Source organism: Monodelphis domestica, chromosome 2, assembly GCF_027887165.1.
Source record: "Monodelphis domestica isolate mMonDom1 chromosome 2, mMonDom1.pri, whole genome shotgun sequence".
Lineage (NCBI taxonomy): Eukaryota > Metazoa > Chordata > Mammalia > Didelphimorphia > Didelphidae > Monodelphis > Monodelphis domestica.
In genome coordinates, this window is record NC_077228.1 from 69,246,747 (window position 1) to 69,272,390 (window position 25,644).

Below are 25,644 nucleotides of genomic sequence, written 5' to 3' on the forward strand. Positions count from 1 at the left end.
ACATACGTAAGTCCTTTAATCTTCTTGAGCCTCATTTTCCTCATCTTAAAAATGGAGATTGTATGCAGTATATTATATATGAAAGCTATTACTAATATTATCATTAACTAAGGAAAAAAAGTCAGCTATTGGGATTGAAGAAAATGTCACATGATTGGATTTGTTTGGATAATTTCTGAGAATTGAAACCCATTTAAAATGGGGGTAGATATTTAATGACTTTTTAAAAATGCCACAAAGGACTTTTGAGCATCATTGTTTTAAGTAATGTTCTTTAAACAACCAGGCACTTGATATTTCATTAAAGATTTTTTGACTTAAATTATCCAATAGGCAGCAGCTTCTGTAAATTCAAATTGTTTGTATTTAAACTGAAGTTAATTAAAATTGGTTTGAAACAGAGTTATGGTTGTTTCTCCAGAAACTGTTTGAAGAAATTAATTCAGTGCTTTTCCACACTGAAGTATTTTTATCCCAGTTCTAGTGAGTGTTTCTAGTTAATATTTTCTTTCTGCCTTATAGTTATACTGGATTGTACAGGGTATAAGCAGAAGAGCTTTTTCTTACAGATAGTTTAATGATATTTTTCATCTCTGGATGAAATAGAGTCTTCTAATAGTTCTATTCATGATAAAATGTTTTTGGTACACTTCAGAAACTATGAGTAAACTATGGAAACAGTAGATTATTTTTAGCATTTGGAGTGCTGTAACTTTTTGGCTGCTAATAAATTCAGCTATGTTCTCTGAAAGACACATGAAAATAAAATAATGCTGAATCTAAAATGAACATAACCGAGAACCAGGAAGTAAGTTAAAAAGCTGCCTGAACAGTCAAAATAGATGTAGCAGCATTCCTGCTTGTTGAGCTCTCAATCGTGGCCAATTTCACCTTTTACGTCTAACTAATAAAATCGGTAGTCTGATTGTCAAGTCCACACCACTGTAGGAAATTTGCAGAGAGGCTGCCACTCTGACAGTAGCAAAGAGTGACAGCTGATAGTTTGCTAGCTAGAGTGGGAAGCAATTAAAAAAAAAATTAGACACAAAAACTCAACCTAACAGTATGGGACCATTTAGGGAAGGGACATATATAGCCTCATTCATGTCACTAGATCCTAAGGGTATGTCTGCACACTACAATAATAAAGGTTCCCAAAGTTCATAGTTCCAGACCTAGAAGGGATGTTACAGGTTATCTAGTACAAACCTGTTATTTTATGGGTGAGGAGACTGAAGTCCTGAGTGATTTGTCCAAAATTACTATGCTTGTAAATGTTACCAATGGAGCAGCTAGGTGGCATAGTGGATAGATTCCCAGGCTTGCAGTTGAAAGGACCTAGGTTCAAATCTAGCCTCAAACACTTCCTAGCTTTGTGAACCTGAGCAAATCTTATAAACCTATTTGCCTAGCCCTTACCCCTCTATTTTAGAATTATTACTAAGAGATAAATTAAGGGTTTAAAAAAATTTGTTACTGAGGAGGTGGGAAGGACAGATTTGAAACCAGGTGCTATGGTTTCAATTCTTTTCCCCCTGAGTCATCAACAAAAAGTTTAATCATCCTCTGCATACTTAGATTAAGAAAGTAAGGAAATATGTAAATGTTTAAAGATGTTCATTCAAAATATGAAAAAATTATACTTAAAGGAGTGAATCCTTAACTTCTCAGAAAATTTAGCCACTAAGAATGATTCATTATGGACAAATAATTTCTTGTTAATTCAGAATTTTTGACATATAGATGGAGATACTGAATGGAATTCTAGAAAGTATTGCTAGGTAGCTCAACGGATAGAGCTTTAGGTTTCGGAGGATCTGGATTCAAATTTGATTTCAAACACTTCCTAACCATGTGACTCTGGGTAAGCCCCTTAATCCCAATTGCCTAGCCCTAACTGCTCTACTGTTTTAGAATTGATACTTAATATAGATTCTAAGACAGAAGGCAAGAATTTTAGAAAATAAAAGGGAGAAAATACACTGCTTTTTTAAGTTTATTATTTGTTGTAAGAAGTTAATTCAGTGATTTATCCAAGATATCACAATTCGGTAATTTTGTTTATTAGGTAAATATTTATTTGGCTTATTCTCTGTGCCAAACCTGATGTTATAAAAAACAAGCCACAGCATCCATTACCAAGGTACAGAAGAATTTAAACTTCTGGAGTATAGAGACTGTTTTAATGGTATCCTTGGCAGTCATGCATTGCCTTGTACACAGTGGGCATTTAATAAATACTTTTTAAAGAATTGAATTGGAGTAGTTAGGAGCCCAGTAGGAAATTAGGCATATCGAAAACTAATCAGACTAGATGGGGAGAATAGAGCAGCAATGTACATAGTAGATAGAGTTGACTTCAGAAAGTCTGTGTTCAGATCATGCCTCTTACATATGCTGGCTGGGTGACTTGTGGGGCCAGTTATGGCACTTTTCAGGCCCTAAGCAGTCTTCTGAGATTCCAAGTTGAAGAGGAAGTTCCTCATTTCAGAATTTCCTTTTCCAGTAAAATCACAGATCCAGTCCCTCTCCCTCTGAGAAATAATGTGAACCTCTAACTGGGAAAGTCCAGGGTTCTTGGTGTATTCAGAGGAGGTGGTTTGCTGAGGTGGGGGAGGGAATGGTCAGAGAAACCTTTATGGCCTTTGAGCTGAGACTCAAAGGATGGGTAGTATAAGGATGATGTTAGAAAATAAGTATTGTTTTGTTAGTTTAGGGATAAGAAGTGAAGTGGCTGCTTGAGAAAAGAACTGGAGTTTGAAGCAGAGCTGAGAGAGCATGTTAATTTCAACTGCTGATAGTTACAACCATTTTTCTATGTCAATTACTCTCTCTGGCAGTTGGGAGTTGCTCTCTGGCTGTTGGCAGAGACACTCAGAGACTCTCTCTCAGGGCTGGAGAAGGTAACATCTTTGCCTCTCTTTCTGTCTGAGGGAAAGACCTGAAGGAGCTCAGTGTTTTCCTTTCCCAACTTGGGAAACACTATTGACTATTGCGGTTTTTTATAGATTGAGAAGACCAAAGAAAGATCTGGTCTTTGGTTTGGACTCTTGAGTCTGTTAAGGTTCAGAATCCTAACTTGATTCTTGTTGAGACTCCACCAACTAGCCTTTGTTATTTTATAACTGTAAGTCAGAGTTAAGAATTATAAGGATAATAGTGGTAGTTATATTTAGAATAGCATAAATTTGGGTTAGTCAGATCAGGGAGGATTAGTGTAGCCTGTGAAACACAGGAGAAGTAGTTCCTTGCAGAACCAGGGAGTTTATTCGGGTGGATTTAGAATCCCTTAGAATTAGAAATCCTCATTATCCTTATATATTTCAATAAATAATTTATTTTTATAATGAGTCTCTTGAGCATCCTTGCACCTGGCCCTGAAGGGAAGTTCACATTTGAGCTTCGCTTCATCATTGAAGATACTTTTGATTATATGTATCAAAAGTTTCTATAAACAGTTTTGAACCAATATTGGTGAGTTTTCCCATCCATCTATTTTACGTAGCTGGCCATCTTTATTGTTTTTACAGTAGGAATTGGATAGGAAGAAAATTTGGGCAGGAAAGAGCATTTCTGATGGAAGGATCATTGTATTCAAAAGCTTGAAGGCTAGAAAGCTTTGGGGAACCACCCAAAGTTCATATTCAACATGTGCATTTTGGTGGAACTTGCATTATATGTAGTGGGAGACAAAACTGGAATTAGAAAAACTTAAAAGACTATCTGAATGTAAGCTTCTTAGGGCATTTTAATCTTTTCATCCCTAACCCTTGCCCAGAAGAGACATTTAAACTAAGAATTCATTTATAAAGCATCTCATCAGCTACCATGGTTTCATTGATCATTGCCTCTCAGATCCACTTGTTCACCCTAACTTTTCTTCATTTTCTGGTTTTTCATCTTCAGCTTTCCTATTAGACATCTCAAACTGGCTGTCCACGTCTAAAACTGAATTAATTATCCTCTCCCCACGCTGACCATGCGCACCCCTTCCTAATTTCGATTGCTGTCAAAGGCACTACATCCTCAGAGTTACCCAGGCACCTAGTTTTGCAATCTCAATGTCATCCTTGACTCCTCCTCTTTTACCTCTCCTTCCCCATTTCCAATCAATGTCAAATCTTGTGGCTTCCTGTCACCTTCAGGCTGAAATATAAAATCTCTTTGGCTTTTAAATCCCTTCAAAACCTGATCCCTTCCTAACTTTCCAGCCTTCTTACACCTCAGTCCAATCAGTTGTTAAGTCCTGTTGGTTTTACCATATCCCTGATTCTCTCCTTTTACCTTGCTAACCACTTTGGTACTGGTCTTCTTTATGTCTGGATTATCACAGTAGCCTGTTTTTTGGTTTTCCTGCCTCAGGTTTCTCCCTGTTCCAATCCACCATCCACTTATTTGTCAAATTAGGCTTCTTAGAAGGCAGGTCTGATCATGCCAGACTTCCCCTCCCCCATTCTACAAACCCCAGGGGCTTACTGTCACTTTCAGGATCAAATGTAAAATCCTGTTTGGCTTTTAAATCTCTTTATAACCAGATCCCTTCCTATCTTTCCAAACTTCTTCCAGCTTGCTCCCCTTGGTGTTTCTTGCACACAGCCTTTCATCACCTGAATCTGAGTTGTTTTCCTTGGCTTGTCCCCTCTGTCTGGAATGCTTTTTTCATCTCTGCCTTCTGACTTCTCTGGCTTCCTTCAGGTGTCAGCTAAAGTCAGCTAAATCTGAGAAATTTGGCAATGGAAATAAGGAGAGAGATGGGAACGTAGCTTGATATTGTGGCAAGATCAATAGGAGGTATTTTTAAGTTAAGGAGTTCTAAACAGATTTGTAGGTAGGGTAAGGAGACAGTGGAGAGAGATGGAAATTTCAAGGGAGGTGGGGAGGGTACAAATGAAGGATTATTTTTGTAAAGGAGGAATTATTCTTTTGAGTTAAGAGGGAAGGTAAGAAAATACAATAGATGGAGAGGGGAAAAATGAAGGAATTCATATTAAGATGGATTCCATTTTCTTGTTGAAATAGTAATCAGTCCTGTGTATTAGGGAAGCTGGGCTTTATTTAGGACAAGGGTTCTTGCCTTTTTTGTGTCATGTACTCCTTTGCCAGTCCAAAGCCTTCGTCTTCTTCAGAGTAATGTTAACTGCAAAAAATAAGATAAAACACATATTATCATGAAGGGAACCAATTATATTTATATCTATCTATTTTTTGTTTCATATGCTTTCATCGATTTATTTATTTACAATTTATCAATTTAGAACATTATTCCTCAGTTACAAGAATCATATTCTTTTCCTCCCTCCCCTTCCTTCACCCCTTCCCGTAGCTGACCTGCAATTCCACTGGGTTTTACATGCATCCTTGATCAGAACCTATTTCCATGTTGTTGATGTTTCCACTAGGATGTTCATTTAAAGTCTACATCCCCAATCATATCCCCCTTCACCCATGTAATTAAGCAGTTGTTTTTCTTCTGTGTTTCTACTCCCACAGTTTTTCCTCTGAATGTGGATAGTGTTCTTTCTCGTAAATCCCTCTGAGTTGTGGAACCAATTATATTAAAACTGAAAACACTCACAGATCTTAGGTTAAGAATCCTCAATTTAAGATTTTGAGAAAAGAGGAAGAGGATTAAGGATTAGAACAGCCCCAGTGGGAACTGATAGGGAACTCACTAGAGATGACCAAGAGGAAGACTGATGATTCCATTGATGGCACTGATGGTAGGCAGCTCAGGTAGGGGGTTCAGTGGATAAATTGCTGAACTTGAAGTTGGGAAGGCTGTTGCTTTTTTAGACATTTACTAGGCTGTGTGATGCTGGACAAGTCACAATTTGTCCCAGACTTAATTTCCTCATCTGTAAAAAAAAAAAAAGGGCTAGATTTTAAGGTTTCTTCTAGCTCTAAACTTAGGAATCTTATAGTTTCAACTCCTCTCCAGTCTACCTTTGTAAAGTACAGATACTAAAATAATTTTCCTAAAGGACAGGTCTGATCATGTCACTTCTCAATGAAAAAACTCAAGTGGGGTTCCCTATTGCCTCTGGGTCAAAATACAAACTTATGAGCTTTGAATTTAAAGATCTCTGTGATATAGCATCAACCTACTTTCTTTTCCAGACCAATTTTATATTACTCCTCTTCATGGATTCTGAGTTTCAGCCAAATCAGTGAATCTGTTCCTAGAACCTAGCTTCCATTCCTACATGGCAGCTAAGTGGCACGAGAGATAGGGCCAGTCCTAGAGCCACAAGAATGATTTCAATTGGTCTCAAACACTAGCTGTATGACCCTAGGTAAATCCTTTAACCTATTTCCCTCAGCTTTTTCATCTTTAAAATGGGGATCATAATAGCACCCAATTCCCAGGGTGGTTGTAAGGATCAGATGAGATGATAATTGTAAAGTGCTTAGCAAAATGCCTGACACGTAGTAAGTACTATATAAATGTTAGCCATTATTATTGTTGTTCCTGTTATTTTATGTCAGTTGAGGCTCCTCCCCTTCTCCCTCCCTTCTTGGGTATTGATTCCCCCTTCACCTCCTCCTCTTAGAAACTTTTCTTTAGCTTGGATGATATTCCCTTCATTGAACTTTTTTGATTCTTTTCAGTTGTTATCACTGCCTCTGGCTTGAGATTAAGTAGCCTTTACATCTCTGTGTACCCTTTGATCACTTAGAGGAAAGCAAACTTTTTTGATGGCAGGAATGAAGTGCTTTGGGGGACCTAGACATGACTTTTGGTCTACAGAAGCTTAACTAATCTTAGAGACAGAATATTTACATGAAAATAACATACAGAACAGAACTGTCTAATGTTTTTATGATTGTTTGAGGTCAGTGTTTCTTACACGAATTTTTTTTTAAGGTAAATGATTTTGCTATGGGAAGTTTCAAGCTAATGCACATTTACTGTATTGGCTATCTACATTTAACTTCTTTTTAAAAAAAACCTTTACCTTCTGACTTGGAATCAATACTGTGTATGGTTCTAAGGCAGAAGAGTGGTAAGGGCTAGGCAATGGGGATTAAGTGATTTGCCCAGGGTCACATAGCTAGGAAGTTTCTGAGATCAGATTTGAACCCAGGACCTCCTATTTCCAGGTCTGACTTTTAATCCACAGAGTCACCCTCCCCTCTCCCCAATAACTTTCTAATTAGTTTGCCTGCTTTAAGTTGTTCCTTACTCCAATCCACCTTCTACATAACTGCCAAGATGATTTTCCCAAGTTGCTGGTCTAGCTATTTCTCCTTCTCCATTCAATAAATTGTAGTGCAGTAATGGGCAACCTTTAGAGCTTCGCCAAAAAATCAAGCATAACTTGGGTGGTGTATCACTTTGAGAAAAAACCCCCCATAATTTTGCAATATTTATAGTTTAAATAACAAAAATGTATAATTGTAATATATAACTATTTAATAAACCAAAGACTAATTATTTAATTTGCCTGCTTAGTGACTTCTTTGTTCATCTGTCAGTTGGTTTCTTTTGTTGGTCTTGATATTATTTAACTTATGTGGGGTGCTGTGAACTAAGATAAGTGAGGAGGAAGGGAAATCTTTAACTAACCTATTAATGACTTTTTTGTTGCTGAATTTCATTGGCTAACTCTTCAATTGAAGGTTGGTATTTTGTACACTTCAAGCCCAAGCAAGCACTACTAACTTCATCTGTCAATCTGTTTTTTTTGTTGGTTTTGATATTGTTTAATGCTGAGAATAAGGTCTCACAAAAGTATGTAGAGGGAAAAATTTGTGAGTAAAGCCATTGCTATATTTTTCAGGGTGCTAAAAGTGTCTGGTAATCGGTTCCAGGCACTCCTCCATTGCATGTGGATTGGAGCCACACCCAGTCTTCCTCTGGCCTGGCCCTGCCCCACTCCACCCCTCCCCAGCTGGCTGACCCCAGAGTGCCATGAGAGCAGTGCTGCACTTGCCTGCCTGCCTGCCCGAGTGCACTCCTTCCGTGCCCCCATAGGAGCCCTATGTGCCTTAGCTCCCTGGCGGCTAGCCAGGGGGATGGCCAAGGCCACAACTGTGGGCACGCTCCCAGACCCTGAGATGTGCTGAGCCCACATGTGGCCACATTGTTGCCTCCTGCACTGTGCTTTCTTAGGTAATGAAATACTTCTTTTTCCTCTTACCTTCATGGTCTACATATTGTATCTTGTTTTCCACTTGACTGGATTGAAGGTTGAAGAAAATCTCATTTAGAAGCTCTAAGTGTAAGCGTTTCTCATGAAATCCCCGACTGATAGCATCCTTTTAATTAAATTGGGAGCTTGATGAAAGTATATCCTGCCTATTTGATCTTTATTTTAAGTGGAATGGTTTTGCTGTTAAATAGCACTTGGAAATTGCATTTGGATACTTGTGTTACTTTTGTTTAAGAATTGTGCGAGACATACTTGGGGCAGAGGTTTTTTTTTAAGGCTAATTTCAGTTCGATGTGCTGTAGGAATTTATTTATTCATACGTGGAACTCTGCCTCCCTTTTCCAGGTCATTGTTCTGGCCATTCCCCAAATCTAGAATGCACTCACTTCTTTTAAGATGTAGCTCAGATCATGTTTTCTGATCTGATGAAGGCTTTCTTGTGCTAATCTCCTTTCTTCTAAACCACTTCGAATTGACTTTATGTTTATAATATATGGATGCTTGTCTCCTTCATTAGAAAGAAAGCTCCTTGCCAACAGAGACGGTTTCATTCTTTGTATTTTTATTCCAGGGCCTCTGCCACATAGTAGGCACTTAATAAACATTTGATTGATTAACTATAAAAAATAATTTTGTTTTCACTTAAATGCAAACATATATGAATGTATATGTTATATAAATGGTACCTACAATTTTTTACTTCAATTTTAAGCTATTAAACTTTTAATATCTTACAGGAAATAAGGTTGATAGAAGTTAAATGACTTGAATAGGGTCATCAACATGGGTAGTATGTGAGACATATTGAATTTAGATGTCCCAGAAGTCTTACAGTTTTAAGTTATTAATTAAGCAATAATGAATATTATTTATAGCACATCTTTTAATAGCTTATTCTCATCATATTACATATATTATTATACATATAACTAATATATTATAACTAATACATATTATACTATAACTAACACACATTATACTATAACTAACATTAGTTATGCCTATTTAAACTAACATGTTATATTAGTTATGCATATTTAACTAATGTCATTGGTTATGCATATCTAACTAATATATTTATTATTAATATTAATTTTGTTATTGTTGGGTACCAGTTCTGGAGGTAGGAAGACTAATCTTCCTCAGACATTTATTGGCTGGGTTATATTGGACAAGTCCCTTGATTCTGTTTGCCTCAGTTTCCTTGTCTGTGAAATGAGTTGGAGAAGAAAATGGCAAACCATTTCAGCATCTTAGCCAAAAAAAATCCAAATGGGGTCACAAAGTGTAGGATACAACTGAAAACAACTGAACAATAACAAAAGAAGACTTTTGGGGCATCCTCTTTATCCAGTGTTATCCCACTATCTGTATTATTGACCCTGATCAAGTCACTTAATCTCTGTCAACCTCATTTTCTGTAAGATATGAATAATAATGGAATCTACATGACAGGACTGTTGTGAGGATTAGATAAGATAATATGTGTAAAGTGCTTTCCAAGCTCTAAGGTACTATATAAATGTTTGCTCTTATCATCTATAATTACCTAACCATTCTTAATTGAATTCTATAGCTGGGGTGGGATAATTTTCAAAGAGAACAGGGGCAGCCCCATTTTAATAGTTGATCACCTTACCAGAAAGTCATATATGTGCAGTCTGCATGTATTTTTTGTAGTTACTTATTGATCCAGGCTTGTTAGCCTGGCCCCTGATGGTCGCTACATGTCCAACAGATTCAGTAGATAGAGGGTTTATGACTTATTAAGCTAATTCAAATAAAAAGGGATCTTTTTTTGGTTACAAATCATAGGTTGGTAGGGTCAAGTGTTGCAGGTTGGAAGCTGGGGACTTGCTGTTTCCTTTTAGGTCAGTTAGGATAGTGAGAAACATGTCCTTGGTATCAGTTTTGAATCTTGACATTTATCAGGGATGTAATGTTTGGTGTCTTTTTCTGGTTCTTAATTTGACAGACTGATGCCTTATTACTGGTGAAGTTTACTTTTCCTACGTAGAAAGCATAATGTTTTTTCTTTAGATATTATGGTATATTTTTATAAGTTTTTAAAATTTAAAATTTTATTTTTATTGTCATGCAAAACATACTTCCATATTGGTCATTGTTGTAAAAGCAAATTCATACATAATCAAGACCTCATAATAAAACCATAAATACACTGATGTGAAAGAGGACTCCAGCAGTTCAAGACATTTTCTTAAATGACTTTATCTTCAATTTTTATCTATTAAAATTTTTTTCCTAGAGGGAGAAAAATTCCAAAAAACTCTTTAATATAGATTTAGTGATAAGTCTGTGCATATGAGTTAATGTTTGTAGGATGATTTGGGAATTATTCTAAAAGAAGGCTTTTGTGTGCAGGGTTAATAATCTCATGTTGTAACAGAAAAGTTCCTAAATAAGACAAATTTCCTTTGTAAAAGTTTATTCTTTAGAAAGGAATAGGGTTTGGTTATCGTAGAAAATGGGAAGTCTATATAATGTTGGATTCCAATATATTTTTTCAACAGTGTTCATTAGATAGGCTACTTTGTTCACTGTGGCATACCTGAAACAGGCAGTCAATGGCATAATTGGCTGTGATCAGCTCACATAATTTATCCAGCTGGAGATTAATTGATCTTGAAGTGATTCAGATCTTGTCTCAACAGTATTTGCTGAACTGTACTGAGTAGGGTAGTTGTATCTTAATCTCTTCTTCTATTTCTGCATATGTATCTGGCCCCCCCCCCCAATAATAATAATAATCTAGGGTTATTCATTAATATAGTAGCTAGAACACTGGCCAGGACAATCTGGACTTGAATTATACTCTGATAGTTTTCTCATCTGTAACACAAGGGAGTTGGAATCAGTGAATTCTAAGGTCTCTTCTAGAATCAAATCTATGATTCTATGATAATCTCTGTTGGATATGGAAAGCACATTATATGCAAAAGATCATAGATTTAGAACAAGGGCAAGCTAGTGTAGTAAGAGGATTTAGCAAGGCAGGCTGACAGCATGGGATGCTGCAAAACCAAGATTCCACAGAGCAAGTACTGTCAACATTCTAAGCACTAGGTAGGAGAGAGACAGTTAGGGATTGACAGTTGAACTGAGGGTGCCACTCTGAAAGAAGACAGAGAAGGTGTGGAAGTGTCTCTCTCTGAAGAAAAACAACTTTGGAGCTGCCAGGGAATTGGACCATCTTCAAGGAGTGGTTGAGTGAGGGATTACCCCACACTGGTGGACAGTGTGTGTGTGTGTGTGTTAATCCTCATTCCTCCTTGAGTTCTGTGAAGGACTCTTCATCCTGAGACAATTTGACCCAGAGAAGGACTCTGGTGTCATGAGAATCTTGGGCCTTGTGGACTTTACAAATCCCTTTTTATCTTTAATTTCTCATTTATTTAGATAGTTTAGGATAATTTAGAAAGTTTAGGGTTTAATAATTGGGTGGGGGTTAGAAGTAAGTCATTCCCTGATTCCCGTCCCATCTTTCTCTCTTTAGGTTAATAAACCTTTTATTATATATTTATAACTAGTTTGAACCCTTCTTTTTTACCTTCCCTATTACACTAGTCTACCTATCCCCTTTATTTTGCTGAGGAGTAAGCTGAAGTCCAGAAAAGTCAAGCAGTGTACCTAAGGGCACCGAGGTAATAAATATCAGCAACAAGATTTGAACCCAGGACTTGTGATTCCAGAGCCAGTCTTCTTTCCTCTGCTTTCGAAATTATTATTGAACTTATGGATCAATTAGCAATCTGGTCTAGCTTCCCACTTTAAAATATAAAGACAGATAAAGTGGTATTGTTCCTGTGTTACAGAAGAAGCCATCCTATGCCCCTTAGAAGTTAATGATTTGCCCAAGTGTTATTATATTCTTTTATTTGATCCTAATAATGACCCTGTTGAGTTTGGTGTGGTAGAGGTTGTCTTTGTCTCTGTTTTACAAATGAGAAAGTTGAAATCCCAAGAAGATTATCTTAGTTGATACAGCTAAGGAATGGTCTAAGGGGCCTTGAACATATTTTTCTCTACTTAAAGTTCAAAGTGCTTTACATAGTTTCCCTTTTTCTATATATTATGTAATTTTCTGTCCCCTTTAATTCAGTACCAGTTTTGTCTAGATTATATTTAACTTCTCTGGGTCAATGCCAATCAAGTATTTTTTTTTTTAAACCCTTACCTTCCATCTTAGAATCAGTACTGTGTATTGGTTCCAAGGTAGAAGAATGGTAAAGGCTAGGCAATGGCGGTTAAATGACTTTCCCAGGGTCATCCAGCTAGGAAGTGTCTGAGGACAGATTTGAATGCAGTACCTCCTGCCTCTAGACCTGGCTTTTAGTCCACAGAGCCACCTAGCTCCCCCCTCTCCCCCAAGTATTTTTTTCAAGCTCTTCCTATCTGTTAGGCAGTGACCTCAGCTTTCTCATCTTCAAAACAGGGATAATAGCATGCCTATCTCAGTGGTGACGATTTGTGAGGATCCAATTAGAGAAAGTATATATGGAAAAGTGTATACCACTAACCGCTACATAATAGTAGTAGTAGTCTCTCGGTAACCGAGGATGACGATTGTCTTTGTGCGTTTTCATCTATAATAGATGAGTGTGCACAAAGACACTTGTGCATGAAGGAGATTTAAGTGGAAGAGTCGATGCACAGAGACAGTCCCACTCTCTCGGCGTTGGAAGCCTGGGTCCAGTGGCACGAAAAGTCGTTAGACCCGGAGACTTCCTCAGCTGCATTGGATGGCCATGTTGTCTTTTGTGCTCCATCACGTCCTGAGCACTCCACAGTGCTTTGCTGCGTCGCCCTCTCAGCTGTTGAACCTTCTTATTGGTTTCTTCCACCTGTTCGGCCAAAGCAGTCTTCACATGCTGGGTGAGCAAAGCCCTGGTTCACCAGGGGTCGATGACCCGATGGCTACCCTCACAAGGTTTAGCCGGCCTGTTGAAGCCATTGCCTGGGGTGTGGCCACTGCCGCATGCTAGCAGCTACTGGGAGCCACAAGTGAGAGCTGGGTGTCAGGTGAGGGTCAGAGGCTGGAGAGCTGCCCTAGGAGGGCATGACAAGCCCTCCATACCAGAGATACTATCCCTCCCTGAGCACCCCATACACCCCGCTACATAATAGGTAGCATTATTAACCCTATATTAAGCTTTTTCCTCAAATTTAATTTCATATCTACTTTGGAAGTGATAAATATGCCCCGTAGCAAAATAGTCATCTTTTGGGTATTGGGTATTTTGATTGCCAAAGTGAGGAAATGATTCCCATTAATTTGGATGTTACTTTGACCTTTACTGCTCAGTGCTGCTGATTCATCCTTGTCACTCATTTTAAGTAGTTCTTGCCTAAGGAGGGAAGCAAAGCAGTGAGTTATAGGGGACTAAAGTTGTCTAGGGAGACAAAGTACTTAGGTGTTTTCCAATGGCTATATGCCAGCCCTGTTGGGTACAACTCTCTTTCAGATATCTGGGAAATGAAAATAGAAGGGAAAATATGAAATAAAGACAAACTGTTCAGCTTTTGAAAGCTGAAAAACTTGGTTGGGAATTTTAATAAAATTTCAAGGAATATGTATGAATAAAGTAAAAATTCTAAAAATCCCCAACAATTTGCTCATTGTCAAAGAAGAAAATTGGTATTCTCCAGACAAAACAGAAGGATAAACATTTCTGACTAGTAATAAGTCATAGTAAAGCCTTTAAAAAAAAAAAAAGCAAAATCTGTGAGAGTTGTCCTTTTATATAGGAAGATGCTATTAATAAGCATTTCAGTCAGTCAGTACCTATTAAGGACCTAGTACTATGGTGGCCAACCTATGACATGTGTGCCAGAGGAGGCACTTGTCCTTTCTGTAGGCATGTGCACCAAAGCCCCAGGACAGAGTTCACCAGAGTTTGTTACTAGAAAGCTAGAGGGACATGAGGTTGGGCTTCTCCCCTTCCCTCTCTCCATACATGTCTGAGGTCATTTCTCAGATCATCTGCCCCTCTAAAAGCCTCGCCATCACTGACCTAATATATATTAGGTGCTGAGCTATTAGCTAGGGGTACAAAGGGAGGCAAAATACAGTTCCTGTTTCTAAGAAATCATAGTCTAATGGGGAGACATTATGCTATACAAAGCAAGTTATAGAGATGACAAATTGGAAATAACAGATGGAAAACACTACTTTTAAGGGGGATCAGAAAAGACTGACAGGAAAGGTGGATTGGATTTTACCTGGACCTAGAAGGGAGCCAGGGAAGCTAGGAGGGGAAGCTGAGGAAGACCATTCCTTGCATGGAAGGCAACTAATGAAAATCTTGTTTGAGGAACAGCAAGGAGGCTATAGTTACTAGAATCACAGAGTACTTAGGGATGGAATGGGGAAGAGCAGGGCATAAGGTGTAAGAAGTCTGGAAAGGTTGTGTGTGTGTGTGTGTGGGCAGGTTAGGAAGGGTCAGAACAGAGGGTTTATATTTGATCCTGGAGGTTATAATGTCCAGGCACGATGTAATGAGAGCCTGGAGCAGAGTGGTAGCAATGTCAGAGGGGAGTAACAGACTTGTATATCAGGAGATACTATGAAGAATTGTCAGGTTTTGGTACATATTAGATGTGAGGTGTGAGAAAGTGAGGAATTGAGAATGACACTTAGGTGTGAGCCTGGGGTTCTGGGAGAATGGTAGTCCCCTCAATAGTAATAGGGAAGTTAGGGAGAGGGAAAGTTTGAAGGGAAAGATATGTGAGATATGCACATAGAATTGGTAAGACTTGATGAGTGATTGGATACATAATAGTAGAAAGGGAAGGAAGAGTTGCGGATGACTTTGGGGATGCTAGCCTGAGAATTTGGAATAATGAAAGTTCTCTCATAACTATAGGGAAGTTAGGAAGAATATTGGCTTTGGGGGCAGGATGAGTTCTGTTTTAGACATGTAGAGGTTGAGATGCCAATGGACATTTCAGCGGATATATCTAATAGGCAATTAGTGAGCTCAGTAGAAAGATTGCTGCATTGATTATTGAACCCATGGTAACTGAGTCCATTCCTGAGAGTGTAGAGAGAAAAGAGGGACCCAGGCAGGCTTAAGGTAACAACAGTAAGAGAGGTGGATAAAGATCTAACAAAGGAGACTGAAAACTGTAGAGCTGTAAATTAAACTGTCACTCCAAACCTTTTTTCATTCTTATTAAAGTAAATATATTTCTATAATTGATAATACATGAATACTATTTTGTAGTCTTTTCCCCCCACTTAATTGTACCCTATATTTTTGTCATTTAGAATAGCTTATTTTTATATTCTCTTTGCATAGCTGTGAACTTTTCCATCATGCTCATGACGTTTATGTAGCCTTTTCCCTGTTTTGGGAAATTTAGGTTGTTTCCAATTTTTCCTATTCTAAATAGTACTTCTTCAAACATCTTTATTAAATTATTTTGATTTTAGGTTTTTTCCTTTGTACATATTCCCCAAAGTGGAATGATTAGGTCAAAGGTTAAGAATAATTTTCTTCTTAAATTAGGTATTGCCACATTGCTCTTCAGTAAGCTAAACATTTCCTGTGGCTCAGTAAGTATATCTGCTTTATAGTTTCACCCAATTTTAAAAAAAAAAGTTTTTTGTTGTTAGATGCCTACTTATTCCTTGAGGTTTTAATTTGTATTTCTTTGATTGTTAGACCATATATTTTTTCATGTGTTTATTTTTTGTCTGTGTTTAGTACTATATAAATTGTTTCTTTTTGGGTCATTTACTTAGCAACCTGGGTTTTAGCTTCCTAGAAAGAATTGATACAAATAGCAAACTTTTTTGGGGACATATTTATTGATATCCTTAGCTACAAATTCTACCAAAGAAATATCCAAATGATATCCTTGACAAAATAATATTTTCAGTCAATTTCCTATAGATTTCAGAAGTTAGGTTTTAATACATGATCAATTTATATTAGGTATTTGAAATGAAAATGTTTTGTTGATGTACAGTTAATTTCTCTTCATGTCTATTAATTTTAGTTATTGTACTTTTTAACTCTTACACTTTTTCCTACTTCATGGGCATGTTCTATTAGTGAAGTGTTGATCTTCAATTTTTTTGTGCTTTTGCATTTTTATTGTATTATATCATTTTTTCAATTTTTGGATTTGCTGTTCTTGGGGACATTTAAAATATTTCAGTCTTTAGCTTTTCATTGTGAAATGTAATTTTATCATTGTATAGTTGTCTTATTTGTTCTTTTAGTATATTTTACTATGATGTTTGTTTTTTCTGATACTGTTACTGTTATTTGTGCCTTTACTATTTTGCCGGGGTATAACTTCTTACCTTTTTTACTCTGTTTATGTATGTTGTTTTTTATATATGCAGACTGTTCATTTATTTCTTAATCTAATGCATGATCTCTTTTCTTTTTATAGAAGAGATCAAGTTGTCTACATTTAATGTCATGATTGCTTGATGGGAAGGGAAAAGGAATAAGCATTTATTAAACGCCAGCTTTATGCCAGGCATTGTGCTAAATATTTTGCACATTTTATCTCATTTGATCCTCACAAAACTGTGAGATGATTTCTATTATGATCTTTTTATAATTAAAGAAACTGAGGCAAAGAGAGCTTAAAGGACTTGCCTACAGTCTCACAGCTAAGTCAGCTTTTGAGACTTGATTTGAACTTGGAGTTTTTTGACTCTAGGCCCATTATTCTATACACTGTGCTACATATTTGCCAATCTTATTACCCTATAAGTTGATGATAATAATAATATTTTTCCTTTGCTTTCTCTTCATTTGCTTGTGTAGCATCTGCCTTGGGCTATTCCAACTTGTATTGACAAGTACTCTTTTGGGTTCTTGGGATAGCCAGGTGGGTGACTACTCTTAATACTATGGATCATGAGCCATTCTAGTGCATTTCCTTTTAACTGTCAGTTAGTATATTCAATTTGTTCTTTTAAAATACATAAAAAAATGGATATTTACAGATTGCCCTCTACTCTGTGAGAGCACTCTTAACATAGTAAAACCATGAAGGAAAAGAACAGTATTGTGACCTCATGTGACACTGCATGCAGTATTATATCTTTAGCATCCTCTCCTTCTAATTTTTATTTTTTTTAAGGAAAATAACATTTACTCAAATGATTTAACAAGAATAGTAGTTATGACATATTCCTTCTCTCCTGCCCCTCCTGGTAGGTATACTCTCTCACAAAGACAGAGGCCAGAGGGGAAAGACTACACACAAACTCAAAATACAGCAGGAATGGGACATGTGTGGGAGCACAAAAGACCAAGGCAAATTATAGCTCTGGCTTTTTTTTTAACCCTTACTTTCCACCGTAGAATTAATACTGTGTCTTGGTTCCAAGGCAGAAGAGTGATAAGGGATAGGCAGTGGGGGTGAAGTGACTTACCTAGGGTCACAGAGCTTGGAAAGGTCTGAGGCCAGGGATTTGCTTCCATATTGCCAGTTTGAACCGGTTCCTCTCCCATTATGGTGGCTCAGCTGTTCTGCTTCCTTGCAGGGTTTAGGCTATCTTTGCTAGTTAAAACCAAGCAGATGACAGGATGGTGCTGTGTTGGACAGGTTGATCCACTGAACTTCCTTGGCACAGCCATTGATGGACAGCAGCAGTTTCTGCCTCTGGCCTTTGGTTCAACTGCTCTGTCTTAATGGTGCTTTATTTTTTTGGTCATTGTTGGGAAGCTGTTTGTGCTCTTTCAGAAAGGGTCTCTTAACCTAGGACTGCCTTTTGAGGGCTCTCAGATTTGTCATCGCGAAGTTAGGGGGTTGTCGAACTGTATAACCTTTCCTATATGACATTTATTCCTGGCTTACAGCTCAGTTCCCTCTGTGAAGGACTTTACCTTACTTTTGGTGAGCAGTCAGTTCTATTTACATGCTTCTTGGGGTCTTCTGCAAATGAGCTAGTGTCATAGATATGAAGGCAGTCTGTGCTCTGGGGCAAGTTCGTTGATCTTGCTGGCCTTTTTATGTCATGGAGTTATGCTGAACTTCTGATGCTTTATTAGATAAAGTAAAGTGCTTCATTTACACTTAAAAGGGATTTACTTTTACTATTCATTGCTTCAGGCTTCTTTGGTCCTTGTGGCAGGCAAAATTTGTTGATGTCTAAACCAGAAAAATCCTTACAGTTGGGTTTCTTTGGAACATTTTAAAGTAGATCAGAAAACCTTACTTAGCCTAGTTATTTCCCCAATATTTTTATGTAAATATATTATAAAATTTTTCTTTATTTTCTGCGAGTAACTTATTGTGTTAACTGAGTTGCTGTTGTTTGTTTGCATCCAACTCTTTGTGAACCCATTTGGTGCTTTCTTGGGGAAGGGACTGGAGTGGTCTGCCATTTCTTTCTGCAGCTCCTTTTACTGATTAGGAAACTGCAGCAAGAGGGGTGAATTGCCCCGTAATCATATAGCTAGTAGGTGTCTGAAGCTGGATTTGAATTTAGGAAGATGAGTCTTCCTTACTTTAGGACAGGTAGTCTATCCACTCTGCCACTTAGCTGCTCAGCAAAGTAAGCTTTAAACTTTTCTGAAGGAGATGAGAATCTGAGATTTGAGGATTAGTTTCCCTCATAGAACCTCCTTATGATATGTATGGAACAGGTATGACCAAGGTGTATATGGGTACCTGTATTCCTGCTGTCTGGCATTCCCTCCTCCATTATTGGTGAATGTCTCACCTGTCCCACTTATTCAGGTGGGATCTTGATATACTTGACTTAATTTCCTACTCCTCAGCTGCCCCAGCCAGTTTCCTCTTGTTACTTCTTTCCAGTCCTTAAAAAATAATCAAATCAATACTGGAAATGCTTATCTCAGTTTGTTGTGGGGGGACTTGAGTGAACCCCAGGTTCTGGACAGGTTACCCTTTGCAAGAATGCAAGACTCAAAACTTAGCTTAAAAATAAAAAGAGAAAATTGTTCATTTGAAATTCATGTTGACAGGCTGAGGAGACAATGTGCAGGTGGAGCACTGCCTTTTAGAGAAGATGCGTACTGGACTCTATATACCCTTTTGATAACATGACTAGAGAAAGGATGATGATGGTATGTTACTCTGGCATGTTAGATGGCATGGGACTCTGGAACCCAAGATGGGTAATGTGGTTATATCCTATGCCTCAAAGTCAAAAGGAGGTGAACTGTCCAGTTTAGAGGATAATCACATATCTGGGATATAAAGTAGATGTTTATCAGGAGCAAGCTGGGATGTGCATATCTGTGCTCATCAAGGATGAAAGGAGAGGCCAGAGGGCCTCAAAATCATCTTCATGAATGCAAGGAAAAATTGAGTCTTTTATGTACTCTAACAATCTGGCATGTTAGGGTTTCTGGGAAAGCCTGTGCCCCCATATTAAGAGGACTACTTTTTATAGCTCTGTTTACTCTCCCCATAACTTTAAATACCTGTCCCTAACCTCCATCAATTTCCTCTATGTGTTGTCTTTCTTTCTCATTTAAAATGGAAGCTCCTTGAGAACAAGGACCTTTTTGTTTTTGAATTTATATCTGCAGCACATAGCATAGCTCAGAGTAAATGCTTAATTATGAGAGGCTCATAAAACAGAATAGGGTTTTTGGATTTTCTTGAGAATAGATGAATAAACAATAACATATATATAATTATATTTAATTATATATATAATATATATAATTTTTTGGTTAGAATCTGGAGATAACTTTCTATTAATGCAAATAAGGCTATTCTTTTATAGCATATTTTCATAGAAAGTTGGTTGGGATACTGGGAAGTTAATCACTTGCCCAAAGTAGTATGTGTCTGAGATTTGAACACAGTTTTCCCAGTTAAGCAACAGAGGGTATTATGCATACTATGTTAAAAAGACTCCTATTGAATATTCATCATTGCTTAATATTAATTTATAAGCTATCTGGTCACTAGCCAAACCACTTCTATTATTGTAATACTGCTCTTTTTAATTAACAAGACTACGATGCAAAAGCTTTACTTTAGCTAGACCTTAATTAGATGTATTTATTATTTTAATGGAGGTAGGAAGAAAGATAAAATTCAGAGAAAAAAACAATGAAAGCCCATTCATTCTACCTTTACTTACATGTCTAGCATATATCTTGTATTTTCATAATTGCTTACATTCAAATATGAGCTCCTTGAGGGTAGAGGACTATGCAGATTCTGCCTTTCTATACTCATCCTTTATCACTGTGCCCGGCACAAACCAAGTGCTTAACAGATGCTTGTTAACTGGCAGATGACAGGCTCAGATTTGGTTGTGCATTAGTTTATAAAAGAGAATGGTAATGAATTAACTTTTCATAAGTTTAGAGAATTATTACAAGGAGTATACTGACCAATTCTTCATGTCCACAGAAGAGGAAATTGGCTTAGATTAAAGCAAGAGAGTTTGGTTAGAGATAAAGAAGTGCTTCCTGACTAAGAGTAATTAAATACCAGAACAGAATGTCAGGGGAAGTGAACTAGAACAAAGTTTTCAATCAAAAAAAAGAGGAAGAAACGAATGAGCCAGAAGCATAAATCTCAGCTTCAGAATTGAGCACCCTCTGATAAAGCTTTTGAAGATGGGAAGTGCTTTTGAGGTTTGAAGGTTCCATAGCTTATAAAATTGTTTTTATTTTAAGGATGGCTTTGGTAAACACTCATTAATGAAATCTAAAAAGTGAAACAACCATATCAGTCAACAGAAGGTATTATCATACTCTGTCAAAACGAAAGGAGCGGGTAGGGACAGTGAGTTGGCTCAGAAGATTGAGGCCTGAGACAGGAAGTCTTAGGTGTAAGATGATAAGTTCAGTTTTGAATATATATTGAGTTCAAATTGCCAGTACGACATTGAGGTGTGAGATGAGAAGTAGACAATTGGAAATAAAATACTGGACCTGGAGCATGAGGTTGTGGACTGTAAAACAGATTTTGCCATCATTTGCCTAGAAGTGATGATTGATGCTGTGAGAATGAACTTTCAAAGGAGTAGAGTGTAGGAGACAAAAAATGTGGGCTAAAAACAAGACTACATGGGGATGCCCACAGATAGAAGGATAAAAGAGTACTGAGGAGGAAACTGAGAGGATGATTCAGAGAAATAAGAAGAAAACCAAGAAGGGGCAGGGTCATAGAAGCCAGGAGAAAAGATAGTATTCGGTGTTCAGGAAATAGCACAATTGAGTGCTATATAAAGATTAGGAATGAAGATTTAAAAGAAGCCATTGAGATGGACATTAAGAACTAAGGATCTGGTCTCAGACACTTCCTAGCTATGTGACCTAGGGCAAATCATTTAACTCCATTTGCCTAGCTCTGGCCCTTCTGTCTTAGAGTTGGTACAGGAATGAAGGTAAGGGTTAAAAGAGAGAACTGAGGTCATTGATGACCAAGGAGAGTGCAGTTTCAGGAGAATACTAGAAAAGCCATTTTATTTTACAAGTTAAGCAGTAGAGAAGGGGGAGGGAGAAAAGAAAGGAGTTAAAGGGAAGGGGTAGTAAGAACAAGGGAGAGAGAGAGAGAGAGAATATAGAGAGAATATAGAGAGAATATAGATCTGAGCATGTTTATTGGGAGAAGGAAAGAAGCCAATAGGCTTAGGTAGAGGATTTAGGTTGATCCTCTGAGATCAGAGGGCCAGGAGAGAGGAAAGAAGATAACAGAAAATTTTCAAGGTCTGGTGTAGGGAAGATAAGGGAGCTTATGTTTTATTGCTTCAGTTTTCTCAGTAAAGGGAAGAGATAAGCTTAAGCCCCAAAACAGGGGAGTAAAACTTAATGTTGAATACTGTAGGGATAGGGATCAATTTTACAGTAGCATCTGTGGGCAGCATTAGGGTCATAGATTACTCAACAGTGGTTTTAATTTTTAAAAGTGGAAACATTTAGCAAAATAAAAAGCCTCTTATAATGACTTACAGTTCATATCATTGTCACATTTGCAAGTTTACAGTTTAATCACATGGATTTTTTTGTCAACACATGAAAGCATTATATATAAGGAATGCTTATATGCTAGTCTTTTTTTGGGGGGCAGTTATATTATTCTTAGTTATTGTAAAAAAGTGTTTTTTCCCCACAGAATTTGAGTTGTAAGGAACTTCAGAGGCTATCAAATTTGACCTAAACCTGAACTGTATTGACAAGGGATCATCCAGACATTCCTTTTAGTCCTCTACTGAGGAGTAATCTACCCGTCTTGAAGCAACTGTTTCACTTCAGCATATAGTATTTCTTGGTTTTTAGGAATTTTTCTTTATACAAATATGTTATCTCTTTGCAGATTTTGCCCATTGCTCATAATTTTGGCCTCTGAAGCCAAATAGAACAAGGTTTGATCCTTCAGAATGACTGTAATTTATAGCAGTAATTATGTAGTAGAAACACTATCTGATTTAGAATTGGGAGACAGTTAAGAATCTAAGTTCTTTCTCTTACTGTATATGGGATCTTCCTCTCATGAGAAGGAAATGAGACCTCAGTTTTTGTTTTTTTAAGAAAGAAATTTAACTTGATGACTTTTAAAGTCTCTTCCAGTTTCTAATCTGTGATCTCATGTTCTCTCAATCTTCTCTTTTCCAAACTCAACATCCTCAGGCCCTTCAGTTCTTCATATGGCATGATCTTGAGGCCCTTCACCATTCCAGTTGACACTTTTTTCTGTGCCTTTGGAGGCAATTTAACAACTTGGATATTGTTAATGTCTGATTTTGAGATTCCTAGGGTTAATCCAATTATAGGGATCCCGGAAAGAAAAGATCATAAGATAGAGATGATGGATGTTATAATAGGACTTTATTGCCAGCACATAATACCTTTGTCAGGGCGCTTGAAGTAGATCATAATTTGCCCCCTCTACTAGGCCTGAGATGGCACCATGCCACTGTTGTTTCAAACTTTCTCTTTTTAACTATAGGCATGTTGTATCTATATGAGGCTGATCTGGTCACAGTCACTTTTTCCTGTCATAGATCCATTCTTTGTATTTTTTTAAGCATCTTGTTTTGGGAGTGAGTGGTTCTTGAAAAGATGTAAATTAACCTTTTGGGGCTTAGATAAAAACTGGGAGGAACACACTATGTAAAGGATACCTATGCAATCTAGATGCATACCTGTCTCCCAGTCATCTTTTAACTATATTTAGAATTTAAGGATTTTTCAATCCATTTTCAATCAAAAACAATAGTTATTTGGGAGGAGTGGTTTCAGCTTTTGAAGCTACCAAGTTGCCATCTTGGCTCTGCCCCCAAAAACAATAGTTATAATCAAAAGATTTCTTATGTAAAGCTGTCTTCCACCAGATACAGAAATATTTACCAATAATAGGCCTTTTTGGTTGGAATTTTTTCTATCCAAATTTTTTAGTTTAGCCTGGTAAACTTAAAACTGACTCAGAGTCGTCTCTGCATTCTACTCTTCTTCTGCCTGGCTTACTCTTTCTCCCTTGGATCCTAGTTCCAGCCCCCTGTCAAGTCAGCAAGCATTTATTAAGCACCTGCTATATGCCAGGCTCTGTGCTAAGGCCTGAGGATATGAAGAAAGGCAAAAAGACAGCCATTCCCTGTATTCCAGGAGCTAATTAGAGCGTCTAATTAGGGAGACAATCTAGAACAAGTAGAAACAAGATATTTACAGGCTAAATAGATAGAGAATCTCAGAGGACAGGCACTAAGAGTAGAAAGAACAGGAAAGGCTTTTTACAGGAAGGACTTTGACTGAGACTTGAATGAAGTCAGAGAAGCCAAGAAGCAGAGAGGACATTCCATGGCCAGGGTGCAGCTCCTGAAAATGCCATTAGTTTGTCAATAGTGTCAGTCACATAAGAGAGAAGGCAAGGGAGCCAGTGTTCACACAGTATGTGGAGAGGTGTAAGTTCGAAAAGAATTGGAAAGATGGCAAGGGGCCATGCTATGATAGTTTTAAAAGTCGAACGGAAGATTTTTTAAAAATTAATTTTAATTTTTAATTTTTTAAAGTTTTATTTATTTAATTAGTCAGTTTAGAACATTATTTCTTGGTTACAAGAATCATATTCTTTCCCTCTCCTCGCCTCCCCCCTTCCGGTAACTGACTTACAATTCCACTGGGTTTTGCATGTGTCTTTGGTCAAAAACTTTTTCCATGTTGTTGATGTTTGCACTAGGATGATTATTTAGAGTCTACATCCCCAATCATATCCCCTTGACCCATGTAATCAGGCAGCTGTTTTTCTTCCCTGTTTCTGCTCCCAGTTTTTCCTCTGAATGTAGATAGTGTTCTTCCTCATAGATCCCTTAATGTTGTTCAGGATCATTGCATTGCAGCTAGTAGAGAAGTCCATTAGGTTCGATTGTACCACAGTGTATCAGTCTCTGTGTACAATGTTTTCCTGGTTCTGCTCCTCTCGCTCTGCATCAATTCTTGGAGGTTGTTCCAGTCCCCATGGAATTCCTCCACTTTATTATTCCTTTGAGCACAATAGTATTCCATCACCAACAGATTTAACAATTTGTTGAAAGGAAGATTTTATATTTAACCTTGGAGGTTATAGGGAAACCTGGAGTTTATTGAGGAGGGGGGGAGCCATAGAGCCACCCACACTTTAGGATTAATAATTTGTCATCTGCTTGGAGGGTGTGTTGGAGGGGGAAACCAACCGAAAGACTTTTGCATTCGTCTAGGGCTGAGGCGATGAGATCCTAGACCAGAGTACTGCCAAGGTGAGAGGAGAGAAAGGGGCACTGAAAGTACTTCTGATGAGGGCAGAGACAGTGAAGTGGTTCTCCTAATAGAGAACTTAGATGTTTTACTAGAAACCCTGACTTCAGAGCTTAGCATTCCTTTCCTCCTTCTCTCTTTCCTCTTTTCTCCCTTTTCTTTTCCCCCTTTCTTCTTCCCTCTCTTCTTCTATTTCTGATTTATTATTAAACAAAGAATGGATACATAAATTGCCTTTCCTAAATGAGTTGCTTGGATTTTTCTTGGAGGACCAGGTTGCCAATGATCTAGCTGGTATTTATGACAGGCTTTGATGGCATTTGATCATAGAATTCGATTGTTATTTGATGATGCTGATGTGCTATGTCTTTTCCTCCGTAACTTAAAAAAAAAAAAACCCAAACCAGCCAAACAACCCTTTTCTTAGAATTGATACTAAGTGTCTGTTCCAAGGCAGAAGAGAGGTAAGGACTAGGCAATTGGTGCTAAGTGATTTACCTAGAGTCACACAGCCAGGAAGTGTTAGAAGCCAGATATAAAGCTAGGACCTCCTGTTTCGAGGTTGGGCTCCCTATCTACTGAGCCACTGAGCTGCCTCAAAATGTTTTAGTAAGCCCTTAAAAAAACGAAATTGTGATTAAGTGACTTTCCCAGGGTAGGTAGAAAATGTCTGAGGTTGGACTTGAACCCAAGTCCTTCCAACTTCAGACTTGGCACTCTATCTGCTTTGCTACCTAGCTGCCCTCCCCATAACTTCTGATTTTGGTAGGTCTGATTTA

The 25,644-nt window shown here is 37.7% G+C and overlaps 1 protein-coding gene across 3 annotated transcripts in view; it reads left to right on the top strand.

Moving 5' to 3' along the window:
- The window catches only part of RABGAP1L (RAB GTPase activating protein 1 like), a 705,349-nt gene that overhangs the window by 16,001 nt on the left and 663,704 nt on the right, over positions 1 to 25,644 (top strand). Inside the window, exon 1 of one of the 3 annotated variants that reach the window (XM_056815570.1) lies at positions 12,329 to 13,046. The exons of 1 other annotated variant lie outside the window; for it this stretch is intronic. In XM_056815570.1, the coding sequence (XP_056671548.1) occupies positions 12,820 to 13,046 (227 nt within the window). In that variant the 5' untranslated portion in view covers positions 12,329 to 12,819. Of the gene's footprint in view, positions 1 to 12,328; positions 13,047 to 25,644 lie in introns of those variants that run through there. One more of the 3 variants, XM_056815569.1, reaches the window with a different exon arrangement.